General features: G+C 40.1%; 2 protein-coding genes across 2 annotated transcripts; both read left to right on the top strand.

Annotated features, from left to right (window-relative positions):
• Positions 1 to 2,653: 2,653 nt before the first annotated feature.
• Positions 2,654 to 7,520, top strand: LOC121609353 (extracellular calcium-sensing receptor-like). Its single transcript, XM_041940957.1, has 8 exons — positions 2,654 to 2,802; positions 3,231 to 3,525; positions 3,627 to 3,916; positions 4,204 to 4,499; positions 4,907 to 5,112; positions 5,207 to 5,428; positions 6,412 to 6,535; positions 6,622 to 7,520. Exons 1-8 carry the CDS (start codon positions 2,696 to 2,698, stop codon positions 7,518 to 7,520), a joined length of 2,439 nt encoding a protein of 812 aa, XP_041796891.1. The 5' UTR covers positions 2,654 to 2,695.
• Positions 7,521 to 8,645: 1,125 nt separating this feature from the next.
• Positions 8,646 to 13,370, top strand: LOC121609511 (extracellular calcium-sensing receptor-like). Its single transcript, XM_041941160.1, has 8 exons — positions 8,646 to 8,746; positions 9,146 to 9,440; positions 9,542 to 9,831; positions 10,122 to 10,417; positions 11,369 to 11,574; positions 11,710 to 11,931; positions 12,273 to 12,396; positions 12,472 to 13,370. The coding sequence occupies exons 1-8, from the start codon at positions 8,718 to 8,720 to the stop codon at positions 13,368 to 13,370; spliced, it is 2,361 nt and encodes a 786-aa protein (XP_041797094.1). The 5' UTR covers positions 8,646 to 8,717.
• The last annotated feature ends 1,147 nt before the right edge of the window (positions 13,371 to 14,517 follow it).

Here is a 14,517-nt window from a genome sequence, read left to right as displayed (position 1 = left end):
GGAGGAGAAAAAAGGAGAGAACAAAAGCAAGATTAGGCAGACACAAAGGGGTAAGTATATGTCGAAACATAGCCCCATAACTGCACTCCTCCCATCACCCCTGTTTCTAATCTTGATGCATGGTTTCTTAATTTTATATGCAAGACTATGTCATCTTCTTTGCGCCTTTTCTGTCATTGATCATTGTGTCATTGTTTAATCTTTCACGCCACCTATCAGAGCAGTCATTAGTGTGGGCGGAACAAAACACACAGAGTATATCGATTCAGTACAGGTGCAGTGTTAAGAGTGTCATGACTAAACATACAAATAATTTTATTTGTTCATTTGTGTACAACATTAACAACTATTTCTTGTGCCAAAAAACATACATACATATAGAGTTACTTAAATGTTGAGTTCTTTTTTCTGGTATCTGCAAATTGAAGCCCATCCCCAATCCTTGTCTCTAAAACTCAATCACATAAAGAATATTGACGTTCTTGGAATTATGGGGAAAAAAAAAAAAGTTTTCACCCCAGAAACATATTGAGGGGAAAAAAAACTTAATTATAGTGAGAAAAGTAAAAACAAAGCAAATGCAAAATAAAAAAGCATTTAAAGAAAGTTTTAAAAAGCAACTGTAATCCAGTTTTTGAAATTTAAATTAATACACTGAATTGCTCAAAGACTCGGTCAAATATGTGGCAGTTCTTGAAACAGATAGAATGCAAAGCATTTGCAAAAATTATTTTGCATGAAATATAGGCTTGTTTTTAAAAGAATGGTTTGTAAATTAACTGCTATTTTGAGCCGCCTTAAGGACAGAGATGAAAAATAAAATGTTTCATAGAGGAGACAGAAGTGTCTACTTACTGAGCATCACTGCAAATATGTAAATCTAAAGCATCTGATGGTTTTATATTTGTCACAGCTGCACACATCAGATTGCAAAGAAAATAAAAGAATCAAGCTGCCAAAAACGGGCCACCACATTTAGTATCTGAGGCATTTCAGGCACCTTTTCAGGCCTATTCCCAATGTTGACACCACCCGTAGTCAAGCAGTAATTACTCCTACTCTACTTTGACGTCTATAGCATAAAGAGATTAGCATTTTGTTGAACATGCTGTAGAATGATAAGTTGCAGCCTCTGCAGGTCTAAAAAAAAAAAAAAAAAAGTGACATTTGCGGTTTTCAAATTTGATCCAGCAGAGAATACTGGCTGTTGTATGCATCACTTAAAAGCTGTGGGTTGCTGTGGATCAAATATGGCTCAATGTGCCCCACAACACACACACATACACACACACACACACACACGCACACAGGCTCCCTTCACCCCACGTGAACTCAAACTTTCTCGCAGAAGCTGTGCGGTGAAAAACAATATTGGATGATAACTACTGTTTTCAATCATTTTCAGTTAAATAAGTTAAATAACAGGGTCAAATTTGACCCGCCAAAACAAAGGGCGTGGTCAGCTTTCTAACACATTACAAGGCTCTCTAACACATTACAAGGGTTAACCACAGAGCTGTAAGTCATCTGTGAAACAGTTTCTCAGTTTGACTATGATGTCCTCTAGGTGGTAGTAGTGGTAGCTTACGGTATACCTGGGTGGCACCTTGCATTTGAGAGTAAGGTAAGACATGCACATGTGACCATGCAAGGTCGGTTACCTCATTAGGTCTTTTGTTGCTCAGTGAAACCCTACATACAAATTTCATTTTAACTGAGTCACAGTCAAACATGCATGTTCACATACACTGGCAGAAGCAATAAAGCATGGATTCAAAATATCAAATATCACACCATAAAATGTGCAAAATAAATTTTACCTACATATTGGCCATTTTTAGAGCAACATCTGAGTTTATCGAAGTCAGTTCTTTTCTGGTGGCTTTATATTAGGCTTTCCTACCATCATTTTAAACTATCATCATTCTAAATGGTATTGCTGTCATGGTTGAGCTCAACATCAGACTCAGCTAAAGTTCTTTTTCAAGTTAAAATACAGTGAATCAGGCTAAATATCCAGTGCTTCCCATATAGCTTAGATAAATTAATGCTATCTGGTGGACCATAGACTGCTTCAAAGTGTGTATATCAACTATTATACTCTCAGTTGATTATTTGCAATTGAAGCAGATTATAGAAAAGCAGGATTTTGAAAGGGAGACAAGAAAGTTGGATAACATCATGGATTAAAAAAAAGATATTATTTCCAAATAAATCATAGTGGAACAATAAATCTTGTGTTTTAATTAAAACAGGATTAAACCACTCAACCGACTGAAGGTGTGAATTTGTCAAGTTGAACTGTAATATGAGGTAAAACTAAGCCAAAATGCTGAAAGCAGCATACAGAAAACACTTGAGCAAATCAAAGAACACTGTGTTAGGGCAGATGACGTACACTAAAAGGAGGGAAGTTTTTATTTGAAAGCCTTTATAAACCAGTCAAAACACACACACACACACACACACACACACACAGTATGCCCACAAGCAATCACAGATGGAGATCTCAGCTCTCTTTATTGGCCTGATCTTGTCTCTGGGTTTGTGTGAGCTGAGCTCAGCTCAGTCCTTCAATGGTTCTCTGGATGGTCTGATACAAAGGGCTGGGCTTACAGAGGATAGGACTGGTGGTACTGAGGCCTCATCTGTGAAATGTAAGCTGCAGGGTGCCACTCGTCTCCCTGCATTCTCAATGGATGGTGACTACAACATCGGGGGTGTTTTCTCCATACACTACTACATGCACACAGTGAGGCGTAGCTACTCCACCATGCCTAAGCCACAAAAGTGCACAGGGAGGTTAGTAAGAGGGAGAAGTGGTGAATTAGAGGATGTTAGACTCTGTGGGCTTAGAAATGTGTTGATCTGTATGGTGTGTTTACAATAATATTGCAAAGCTTTTGTATAGTGTTGAAACTTTTATTTTATTCATCTATTCATTTATTCGCTGACTTATATTAACTTCCAAATCATTGTTTGCCCATTTAAAGCGTAGGTATTGTTTTTGCAAAAAAATAATAGAGTGTGACTTTATGAAAAGCTAAGCATTTTTGTGTTTTTAACTGAAAATATTGGCGTGTACAACAACTTTCTTAATATTTTACAGGATAGAGACAAATTAAATCAGTTATGGTCCAGAATTGCTGTGTTCCTGTATTGTTAGTTTTATTTTATTGTTCTCCTCATCATACCTAAATGTGAACAGTGATATCAGTGTCTGTGTGCAGCATTGACTCCCGTGAACTGCGCTTCTCACGCGCAATGGTCTTTGCCATTGAGGAGATTAATAACAGCACGGAGCTTCTTCCGGGCATCAAACTCGGTTATCAGATCCACGACTCATGTGCCTCAGTACCTGTGGCCGTGCATGTGGCATTCCAGCTTTCAAACGGACTGGACCCGGTGTTTCACACCGGTGACAACTGCTCACAATCTGGTATGGTGATGGCTATCGTCGGTGAGTCTGGGTCCACGCCATCCATCAGCATGTCGCGCATACTCGGGTCTTTTAACATTCCTCAGGTGAATATTTTGAATTTCTGACAAAGTATATGTTTAATACAGGCTAGTGCTGATGTCTTTTGTCTGTCTGATCAAAGAATCACACTTTTGGTTTCCTATAGGTGAGCCACTTTGCCACTTGTGCATGTCTGTCTGATAAGCAGCAGTACCCGAGTTTCTTCAGAACAATCCCGAGCGATCAGTTCCAGGCTGACGCACTGGCCAAGCTGGTAAAACACTTTGGCTGGACTTGGATAGGTGCCGTCCGGTCTGATTCAGACTATGGCAATAATGGGATGTCATCTTTCCTGGAAGCAGCACACAAGGAGGGAATCTGTGTGGAATACTCTGAATCTTTCTATCGGACCCACCCACGGAGTAGGATCCAGAGAGTAGCTAATGTTATCCGCAGGTTTCTGCAGCACTTTTTTTTTTAAATCTTTGTACTGACACTGACCCTCTGCACACAAAACCACAAAAAATGTTCAGCCAAATACAAAATGTAATATTATTTTACCTTCAATTTCAAATTGGAAATACATATTTTGTTGTCATGTTTAATTATCTCATGTTTATTACTCATAAGGTTACAAAAAATAGAGGGTCTGTGAGTCATAAATATTTGTTGATTTGTTGGTGTTAACACTCTTACCTTGCATTGGTATAATATAACATAGGCCCACTATAATGTCTCTCCAGGTCGACAGCGATGGTTATTGTGGCATTTGCAGCATCTGGAGACATGAGGCTCCTGCTGGAGGAGCTGTCGCTTGAGGCTTTTCCACCTCGTCAGTGGATAGGCAGTGAGTCTTGGGTAACTGACCCGGACATGCTGAGGTTCAGCTTCTGTACTGGAGCCATCGGATTTGGCATTCAGCAATCTGTCATCCCAGGTCTGAGAGACTTCTTGCTGGATCTCTCTCCCACTGAAGTGGCTGCCTCTCCAGTGCTGACTGAGTTCTGGGAGGATTCATTCAACTGCAGGCTGGAAAAAAGTGAGAAAGTTGATCTGATTTCTAACATAGTTGACATTCACAGTTGGGTCCTTGTCATGTTGTTTTGTTGATTGTGTATCTGAGTGGAGCTTCCTATGTTACAAGGTCATCAGCTGCTTGACAAGACAGTTTAAACCTAAAACAGGCCCCAACATACACTGAAACAGAAGCTATTTCAAAGAAAACACATGAAAGAATGTCTCCAAACTGTACTTTCAAATGCAATGTAAAGTAAGCATGTTTTATCAATAAATTACAAGAACATAGATACATGGATTTTTGCAAGATACATTTGGCAATACAAATAGAGGGCAGCAAAGACGAATGAGAAACACAAGAGAAAGAATCATAATGTAATTTCACGGCCAAGGCTATAAACACCTTCCTCTGTCTCTGTGTGTTTTTAGGTGCAGCCACAGACGAGAGTCTGTGTGATGGGACTGAAGCCATTGACACTCTCCAGAGCCCGTACACCGACACATCTCAGCTCCGCATCACAAACATGGTGTACAAGGCTGTTTATGCAATAGCACATGCCATTCATAATGTAGTGTGCCGAGACACAAATTCTACAACTCAGTGTGACAAATTAACCAGGATAGAGGCCAAACAGGTCAGTCAAAGTGAATAAGTGATTCATTTATTCATTTAATTTACATGTTTTCATTTATTTAAACTCTGTATCTTACTTTACTTCATCCTCACAGATTCTTACTCAGCTGAAAAAAGTCAATTTTTCCCAAAATGGTTATGACGTGTCATTTGATGCCAACGGGGATCCTGTGGCCAAATATGAGCTGGTTAACTGGCAAAAAACTGAGAGTGGCAGCATTGAGTTGGTGACAGTCGGGCTCTATGATGCATCGCTGCCGGTGGGCCAGAAGTTCCGCATCAACAGGAACCTCACCTGGATGGAGGGTGGCATTGAAGTAAGGAGCTCTTTGCAGAAATTTAACAAATTCAAATTCAATGATCTCAAAGGTTGGGACATGCATTTTTTGTTCCTGTTCCCACCTGTCAGTTGTGGCTGTGAAGAGATCTATTCCTAATGCAAATACAATGTCAGAGATGTGGGATAAAATCCACTGTCCTCATTCTGTGTAAAAATGGTGCCAAAGAGAGAAGCATGAAAGTATGAAAATATGTTTTGTTGCTGAGTGGCAGCAGAGGCATCATAACAAAGGGGGAATTTGTGCTAAATTTACTGTAAATTTAGAGGACAGCCATATGATTTGTCTAAAATCTGAGTGCTGAAGCCTTATTTTAGCTTCACTTGAACTTCAGACCTTATTTTTACACAAACCGAGTACTGTTGGTTTTATGCCCCAGGAGTTACATTGAAATGGCTTTATGAAGGGATTTCTCCGCTGCCAGTACAAACAACAGGAATGGTTACAATTACCAGTCACATTTTCAATATCGAAATTGGCATATGAAAATTGTTTCAAGACAGACTTGAAAAAAATGTGAATGTGTCCTTCAATGGACCAATGTGTAGGATTTAGTGACATCTAGTGGTGATGTTGGAGATTGCAACCAACTGAATACCCCTCCTTTGCAAGCATGTAGGAGAACCCACGCTGGCCTCGAAGCTTATGACAAATGCAAAAGCCACGCTCTAGAGCCAGTGTTTGGTTTGTCCATTCTGGGCTGCTGTAGAGACATGGCCGTGCAACATGGTGGACACCTTTGAAGAGGACCCACTCTGTAGATATAAAGAACTCACTCTAAGGTAACAAAAACACAGCAATTCAGATTTTCAGGTTATTAGACACTAATGAGAACATAAATATGGATATTGTGTTCCATTGTTGGTAATATGTCACCGTAAATCCTACACGTTGGACCTTTAACCCTGAGAGCTGTGTAGCACACCTGAATATGTGTGAATTTGTCTGTATCTATGTTCCAGGTGCCTGTGTCAGTGTGCAGTGACAGCTGTGCTCCAGGAACTCGTAAAGTGCTGCAGAAAGGAAAACCCACCTGCTGTTATGATTGTGTACCATGTCCTGAGGGAGATATTAGCAATGCTACAGGTATTTTTTATTTATTCTTTTTTTTTTCATATCTAAAATTTCAAATATATAACAGCTAAAAGCCCTTTTTGATTTTGTTTTTTCAGATTCCCCTGATTGTTTCCCTTGCCGAAAGGAGTTTTGGCCTAATGCAGAGAGAGACACTTGTTTCCCCAAACCTGTAGAGTTTCTCTCCTTTGACGAGGTCCTTGGAATCATCCTGGCTGCATTCTCAGTTGGTGGAGCCTGTCTTGCCATTATAACAGCAGCAGTGTTCTTTCGTCACAGGTCATCCCCGATCGTCAGGGCCAATAACTCTGAGCTGAGCTTCCTGCTGCTCTTCTCTCTGACTCTGTGTTTCTTATGTTCATTAACTTTCATTGGAGCACCCTCTGAGTGGTCCTGCATGCTGCGTCACACAGCGTTTGGGATCACCTTCGTCCTCTGCATCTCTTGTGTTCTGGGAAAAACAATAGTGGTGTTAATGGCCTTCAAAGCTACACTCCCAGGCACTAATGTCATGAAATGGTTTGGTCCATTACAGCAAAGGATGACTGTAGTGTCTTTCACATTTATTCAAGTTTTAATATGCACTATTTGGCTGGTTGTTAGTCCCCCTTTTCCTATGAAAAATCTATCCACATACAAGGAGAGAATCATCCTGGAGTGTGCATTAGGCTCAGCTATTGGGTTCTGGGCTGTGCTCGGGTACATAGGCCTACTGGCTGTCTTTTGCTTTGTGTTAGCTGTCCTCGCCCGGAAACTACCTGATAATTTTAATGAAGCCAAGCTTATCACTTTCAGCATGCTGATATTCTGTGCAGTGTGGATCACCTTTATCCCAGCGTATGTCAGCTCTCCTGGGAAATTTACTGTGGCTGTGGAGATATTTGCCATTCTGGCCTCCAGTTTTGCACTAATACTGTGTATATTTGCTCCAAAGTGTTTCATCATATTGTTTCAGCCAGAGAAAAACACCAAGAAACATTTAATGAACAAAGATTAATCCTAACAACTGAGGTCTGGAAAAAGTTAAGCTATTACATAACATACAGACCTTTTGCTGTGCACATTCAACATAGTCTTCACGTGATTGGTTTAAATATTTACATGGACACATTTTTTTCATTTCGTACATTCTGCATGTCAGTGTGTTTTTAATGTCCTTTTAAAATGTTGTAGTCTTATTTTACAAATATTTTTTCCTCGTGTCTCAATAAAGTGTTATTACTCATGCAGCCCCACAGAAAAATCTTCGAGAGGAGTTCAGATTAAGATTAATCCTAACATCTGAGGTTTGGAAACAGTAAAGATGCAACATAACATTGAGACTTTATGCCATGCACTTTCAACATAGTCTTCACCTGACTGATTTAAATATTTACACATGAGTTTTTTTTCATTTAACATTGTCCTGTATATTTTCTAGATTTCAATGTTTTTTTCTGAATATCGTTTTAATATCTTATAGTCTTGCAAATACTTTAGCCTCTTGAACTAAATAAAGTACAAATTTACAACAAAATGTGTGCTAATGAGTTCTTGTCTTCATGATCAAATCATGTCAATATATTACAATGGAACAATAGCTCTTGTGATTTATTTAAAACCACATAACCACTTTACAGTGTGCATTTGTTCGGCTTAACTATAATATGAGAGCAACTAAAGAAAAAAAGGTCCAAGGGGTAGACAACATTTGTGAGACACAGGGTGTTGACAATGTTAAGTTTACTTCATGGAGATTACATCATGCATGAATCTTACGACAAGAGTTCATCAAAGGGCACAAGGTCAGGGCGTTCTCTCTCTGATGTGCAGTACGATGACGTTAAGTAGAAGGAGGGACGCTTTTGTCTGAAAATCTACATAAACCAGTGAAAACACACATTCAGTCTGCCCACATGCAGACACTTGAGGGATGGAGATCTCAGCTCTCTTTATTTGCCTGATCTTGTCTCTAGGTTTGTGTGAGCTGAACACAGCTCTTGCCTTGAATCTTTTTGGGGATGGTCTGATACAAAGGGCTGGGCTTACAGAGAATAGGCCTGGTGCAGGGGTCAGTGCTGAGGCCTCATCTGTGAAATGTAAGCTCCAGGGTGCCACTCGTCTACCTGCATTCTCAACGGATGGTGACTACGTCATTGGGGGTGTTTTCTCTATACACTACTACACCCACACAGTGAAGCACAACTACACCACCATGCCTGAGCCACTTACGTGCACAGGGAGGTTAGTAAGAGGGAGAAGTGGGAGATGAGAGCACGTTGCACTGTGTGGGCACAGAACTGTTTTGATTTCTATCTGCTTTATGTTGCAAAAACTTTTGTGTAGCAGTGAAATATTAAATACACAAAAACTATTTATTATAAACAGGAAAACAATAAATTAAGATTTTACAAATATGAATATTTTAATCCCTGCATAAAAATTCCTGTGATTTTCATACTGATATCTAGTCCTGTGCTTTACAGTTTAGTGGTCAGGTGACGTGTATTTAGTTCACAGATGCAGTTCGGCTATCAGGCTGCTGTCCATAACTGTGAATTGCTGTTCATCTTTATTGTGTGTTTTCTGTTATTGTCCTCATTATGTGAAAATGTGAACAGTGATATGAGTGTCTGTGTGCAGCATTGACTCGCGTAAACTGCGCTTCGCACGCGCAATGATTTTTGCCGTTGAGGAGATTAATAACAGCACGGACCTGCTGCCGGGCATCAAACTCGGTTATCAGATCCACGACGCGTGTGCCTCAGTGCCCGTGGCGGTGCATGTGGCATTCCAGCTTTCAAACGGACTGGACCCGGTGTTTGACACCGGTGACAACTGCTCACGATCTGGTACGGTGTTGGCGATCGTCGGTGAGTCTGGGTCCACGCTTTCCATCATCATGTCGCGCATCATCGGGCCCTTTAAAATTCCTCAAGTAAATATTTTGGATTCATGGCAAGATATGTGTTTAGTACAGGCCAGTGCTGTTTTTGTCTTTCCAGAAAAATAACAGCCGACGCTGTTGTTTTTCTTCAGGTGAGCCACTTTGCCACTTGTGCATGCCTGTCAGATAAGCAGCAGTTCCCCACTTTCTTCAGAACAATCCCGAGCGATCAGTTCCAGGCTGATGCACTGGCCAAGCTGGTAAAACACTTTGGCTGGACTTGGATAGGTGCCATCCGGTCCGATTCAGACTATGGCAATAATGGGATGGCGTCTTTCCTGGAAGCAGCGGAGAAAGAGGGGATCTGTGTGGAATACTCTGAATCTTTCTTTCGGTCTCAGCCACGGAGCAGGATCCAGAGAGTAGCTGATGTTATCCGCAGGTTTGTACATCACTTTTTGGGCTTTTGATCTCTAAGCCGACACTGACCCTCTGCACACAAAACCACAAAAACTGTATAGTCAAATGCTGTCATACTATCTAAGTGGCAATTTTGCACATACAATTTTTCATCAAACTTATTTCTCTTATATTTCTTCCAGATATTATGTTAGAATAGAGTCAGTGAGACCAGTGCTGTACATTCATCATACCAAAAACTAATGTTTCTTTGGGTTGACTTTCTTGATACTTGCATTGGTATAATATTATGCACTATAATGTCTCTCTCAGGTCGACATCTATGGTTATTGTGGCATTTGCAGCTGCAGCAGAAATGGGGCTGCTGCTGGAGGAGCTGGCACTTGAGCCTTCTCCACCTCGCCAGTGGATAGGCAGTGAGGCCTGGGCCACCAATCCAGACATGCTGAGGTTCACCTTCTGTGCTGGAGCCATCGGAGTTGGCATTCAGCAATCTGTCATCCCAGGTCTGAGAGACTTCTTGCTGGATCTCTCTCCCACTGAAGTGGCTGCCTCTCCAGTGCTGACTGAGTTCTGGGAGGATTCATTCAACTGCAGGCTGGAAAAAAGTGAGAAAAGTTGATCTGATTTTTTTTTTTTTTTTAAATCGTTGACGTTCACAGTTGGGTCATTATAGTTGCATTGTTTTGCTGATTGCTTGTCTAAATGGGGCTTACTGTGTTAAAAAGTCATCAGCTACATTAAACTCAAAGCCTAGATTTCTGTCAAGAGGGGAAAACTATTGGAAAGAGACATGAAGTGGACATAAGGTGCATCTCAGTGAAAAACATCACTTTATGATTTCAGTCTGGGTGTAGGGGCTGTGTCGTAGGCCAAGTCCTGGTATATTGAATGTGTTGGTCGGATGAGGGTTAAACACATTAAAACAGGTCACGGCAGTTGGTCATGAATGGAAAAGTTGGACATTTTTTGTCTTTTATAAATGTGACTCAACATTTGATGACTGATTTGTGTTAATGTGAGCTGTTTTTCATAAATATAAAAGAAAACAGGGCCGGACACCTGCTGAAACGGCAGCTACTTAAAAGAAAATAGATGAAGGCATGTCTGCAAAACAGGACATTAAAATGAAATGTAAAATAAGCATGTTTTATTAATGTATAAGAACAATATCGATGTGTGGTTTCTGTGGGTACATTTGGAGAGTTAAATAAACAAAAAGACAGCAAATAAAGAAAAGTAAACACATAAGAAAGAATAATAATATGATAATAAGATAAAATAAGATAATAAGATCAAACTTTATTGACACCACGCCCAGGAAATTCAGTTGTTACAGACAGCAAGAATAAAAGGATGAGGTAGAAAAAGAACAAACTGAAATTAAAAAAAATAAAATAGGATACAAAATAGAAATAAAAGAAAATCAACTATATATTTGGACATTATATACAAACGAGTATAAAAATTATGTTGCCTTGTGAAGGATGGCTCAGTTACACAAAGGAAACGTATCGTCAAGGCTACAAACACTTTCCTCTTTCTCTGTATGTTTTTAGGTGCAGCCACAGACGAGAGTCTGTGTGATGGAACTGAAGACATCGAGACTCTCCAGATCTCGTACACCGACACATCTCAGCTCCGCATCACTAACATGGTGTACAAGGCTGTTTATGCAATAGCACATGCCATTCATAATGTAGTGTGCCGAGACACAAATTCTACAACTCAGTGTGACAAAGTCAGCAGTGTAGAATCCAAACAGGTCAGTCAAAGTGAATAAGTGAACACTGCAATGTCCCATTTACACGATAATGTACCTTTTATGATATGAAATATCCAATTTACTTTATGTTTTCCTTTCTCTGTCTCACTGTGTTACTTTACTTCATCCTCGCAGATCCTTGCTCAGCTGAAGGAAGTGAATTTTTCCCAAAATGGTTATGATGTCTCATTTGATGCCAACGGGGATCCTGTGGCCAAATATGAGCTGGTTAACTGGCAAAAAACTGAGAGTGGCAGCATTGAGTTGGTGACAGTGGGGCTCTACGATGCATCACTGCCGGTGGGCCAGGAGTTCCGTATCAACAGGAACCTCACCTGGGTGGAGGGTAGCACAGAAGTAAGGAGCCCAAAAGCAAAAATCTGACAGATTCAAATTTCAAATTCAGCAGAGTGAGATAGTATGAACGTATGAACAGGGAAAGTAACAAAAAGAAGGAATTTACACTGAAAGGCTGTAACTCGTGAATACAATTAAAATATAGGGGATGTTGGATGGATTCACAGCCCTCGTTCTGTGCAATAATAGTGTCCAATCTTCAGATAATATGAGTCTTCATTTTCTGTTTGAAAATGTGTTCCCTTGCTGAGCTGTGGCTGAGTGATAATAACAGAAAGAGGAAATGTGAATGTTCTCTGAGTTTGTCTGGATCTCACTGCTGAGACATTTTTATTCCACAGGTGCCTGTGTCAGTGTGCAGCGAAAACTGTTTTCCAGGAACTCGCAAAGTTCTGCAGAAAGGAAAACCCATCTGCTGTTATGATTGTATACCATGTCCTGAGGGAGAGATTAGCAATGCTACAGGTAATTTTTTGTAGTGCACATCTACAACATTAAATACTGGTAAAATCCTTTTTTGATTTTGTTGTCTTTTTTCAGATTCCCCTGATTGTTTCCCCTGCCCAAAGGAGTTTTGGCCTAATGCAGAGAGAGACACTTGTTTCCCCAAACCTGTAGAGTTTCTCTCCTTTGACGAGGTCCTAGGAATCATCCTGGCTGCATTCTCAGTTGGTGGAGCCTGTCTTGCCATTATAACAGCAGCTGTGTTCTTTCGTCACAGGTCATCCCCGATTGTCAAAGCCAATAACTCTGAGCTGAGCTTCCTGCTGCTCTTCTCTCTGACTCTGTGTTTCTTATGTTCATTAACTTTCATTGGAGCACCCTCTGAGTGGTCCTGCATGCTGCGCCACACAGCGTTTGGGATCACCTTCGTCCTCTGCATCTCTTGTGTTCTGGGAAAAACAATAGTGGTGTTAATGGCCTTCAAAGCTACACTCCCAGGCAGCAATGTCATGAAATGGTTTGGTCCATTACAGCAAAGGATGACTGTCGTGTCTTTCACATTTATTCAAGTTTTAATATGCACTATTTGGCTGGTTGTTAATCCCCCTTTTCCAATGAAAAATCTATCCACATACAAGGAGAGAATCATCCTGGAGTGTGCATTAGGCTCAGCTATTGGGTTCTGGGCTGTGCTCGGGTACATAGGCCTACTGGCTGTCTTTTGCTTAGTCTTAGCTGTCCTCGCCCGGAAACTACCTGATAATTTTAATGAAGCCAAGCTGATCACCTTCAGCATGCTGATATTCTGTGCAGTGTGGATCACCTTTATCCCAGCGTATGTCAGCTCTCCTGGGAAATTTACTGTGGCTGTGGAGATATTTGCCATTCTGGCCTCTAGTTTTGGACTAACATTCTGTATATTTGCTCCAAAGTGTTTCATCATATTGTTTCAGCCAGAGAAGAACACCAAGAAACATTTAATGAACAAAGATTAATCCTAACATCTGAGGTCTGGAAAAAGTTAAGCTATTACATAACATACAGACCTTTTGCTGTGCACATTCAACATAGTCTTCACGTGATTGGTTTAAATATTTACATGGACACATTTTTTTCATTACGTATATTCTGGATGTCAGTGTGTTTTTAATGTCCTTTTAAAATGTTGTAGTCTTATTTTACAAATATTTTTTCATCTTGTCTCAATAAAGTGTTACTGAGTTCTCTCTCAATGTTTGATATAATAATTTAAAATACATGAATGTGATGTGACTAAACCACTTGAGAAGATATCTGGTGTTTATAATGACATCTTTACAAGAGGACAACAGAGACAATGACACTGATTAGGGATTACATTACTCATGCAGCCCACAGAAAAATCTTAGAGAGGAGTTCATCAAAGACCACTTGGGTTGGCCCCGGGTTTGGTTGTGATCTATTATTATTATTATTATTGCTGTTACTGGATATTAATGTGACTTATCCAAATATTTATTTCGTATTCAATTATCTTGCACGATTAGTGAATGGGGTCTTGTGTTTTTATTGTGGGATGAAAGTCTCAAAGAAGGTTCTGTTTCTGATAATATGGTTAAGTACACCATCTGCTGGTGATCCACTAGACTGGTTTTGAGTTTGGTCCCCAATGGCTTTAGGACAGACATGCCCTGTTTATAATGTTTAATTTTGACTAGCAATTGCTAATGGTCAGCAATTACCTGAATAGTTGACAAGTTTGAGCTTAGCCAGCACGGCCAGTGTACAGCATTGACTCAGATCTTGCCGTACGATGTCTGATCTGAGTAAGTTTAATGATCGAGGATTGAGACTGAAATGCAGAGGTTCCCTTGACCGGACATTACCGATAAATAGAACGAGACAGCTAGCAGCAAGATCGCAGAAAACCAAACATCATTGCATGAATATGTTATTACTTTCTAAAAGATAATGAGTAAGATCAATTGCTGAAGCAATTCACAAAATAGTGACTGAGAACAATAAGCAGATGCAATGAGTATGAAGGAATTAACAGAATGTGATGAATATAAATTAATTACCAACAATCCCTCATTGAACAAGAATTTTAAAATACAGGCCAATGTCTAATATGTATGCCTCCAAGTGAATACCTGCTCCCCT

Source organism: Chelmon rostratus, chromosome 7, assembly GCF_017976325.1.
Source record: "Chelmon rostratus isolate fCheRos1 chromosome 7, fCheRos1.pri, whole genome shotgun sequence".
In the NCBI taxonomy this organism is placed as follows: Eukaryota; Metazoa; Chordata; class Actinopteri; order Chaetodontiformes; family Chaetodontidae; genus Chelmon; species Chelmon rostratus.
The sequence above is the reverse complement of the archived record's forward strand: the minus strand, read 5'-3'. Positions and strand labels throughout refer to the sequence as shown.

Excerpts from the sequence above, each read along its gene's own strand:
- LOC121609353 (XM_041940957.1), top strand. The coding sequence starts at position 2,696 with ATGGATGGTGACTACAACATCGGGGGTGTTTTCTCCATACACTACTAC. Across the intron at positions 3,526-3,626 it reads GGTCTTTTAACATTCCTCAG|GTGAGCCACTTTGCCACTTG; the intron begins GTGAATATTTTG and ends GGTTTCCTATAG. Across the intron at positions 6,536-6,621 it reads AGATATTAGCAATGCTACAG|ATTCCCCTGATTGTTTCCCT; the intron begins GTATTTTTTATT and ends TTGTTTTTTCAG.
- LOC121609511 (XM_041941160.1), top strand. The coding sequence starts at position 8,718 with ATGCCTGAGCCACTTACGTGCACAGGGAG. Across the intron at positions 8,747-9,145 it reads CCACTTACGTGCACAGGGAG|CATTGACTCGCGTAAACTGC; the intron begins GTTAGTAAGAGG and ends GTCTGTGTGCAG. Across the intron at positions 10,418-11,368 it reads CAACTGCAGGCTGGAAAAAA|GTGCAGCCACAGACGAGAGT; the intron begins GTGAGAAAAGTT and ends GTATGTTTTTAG.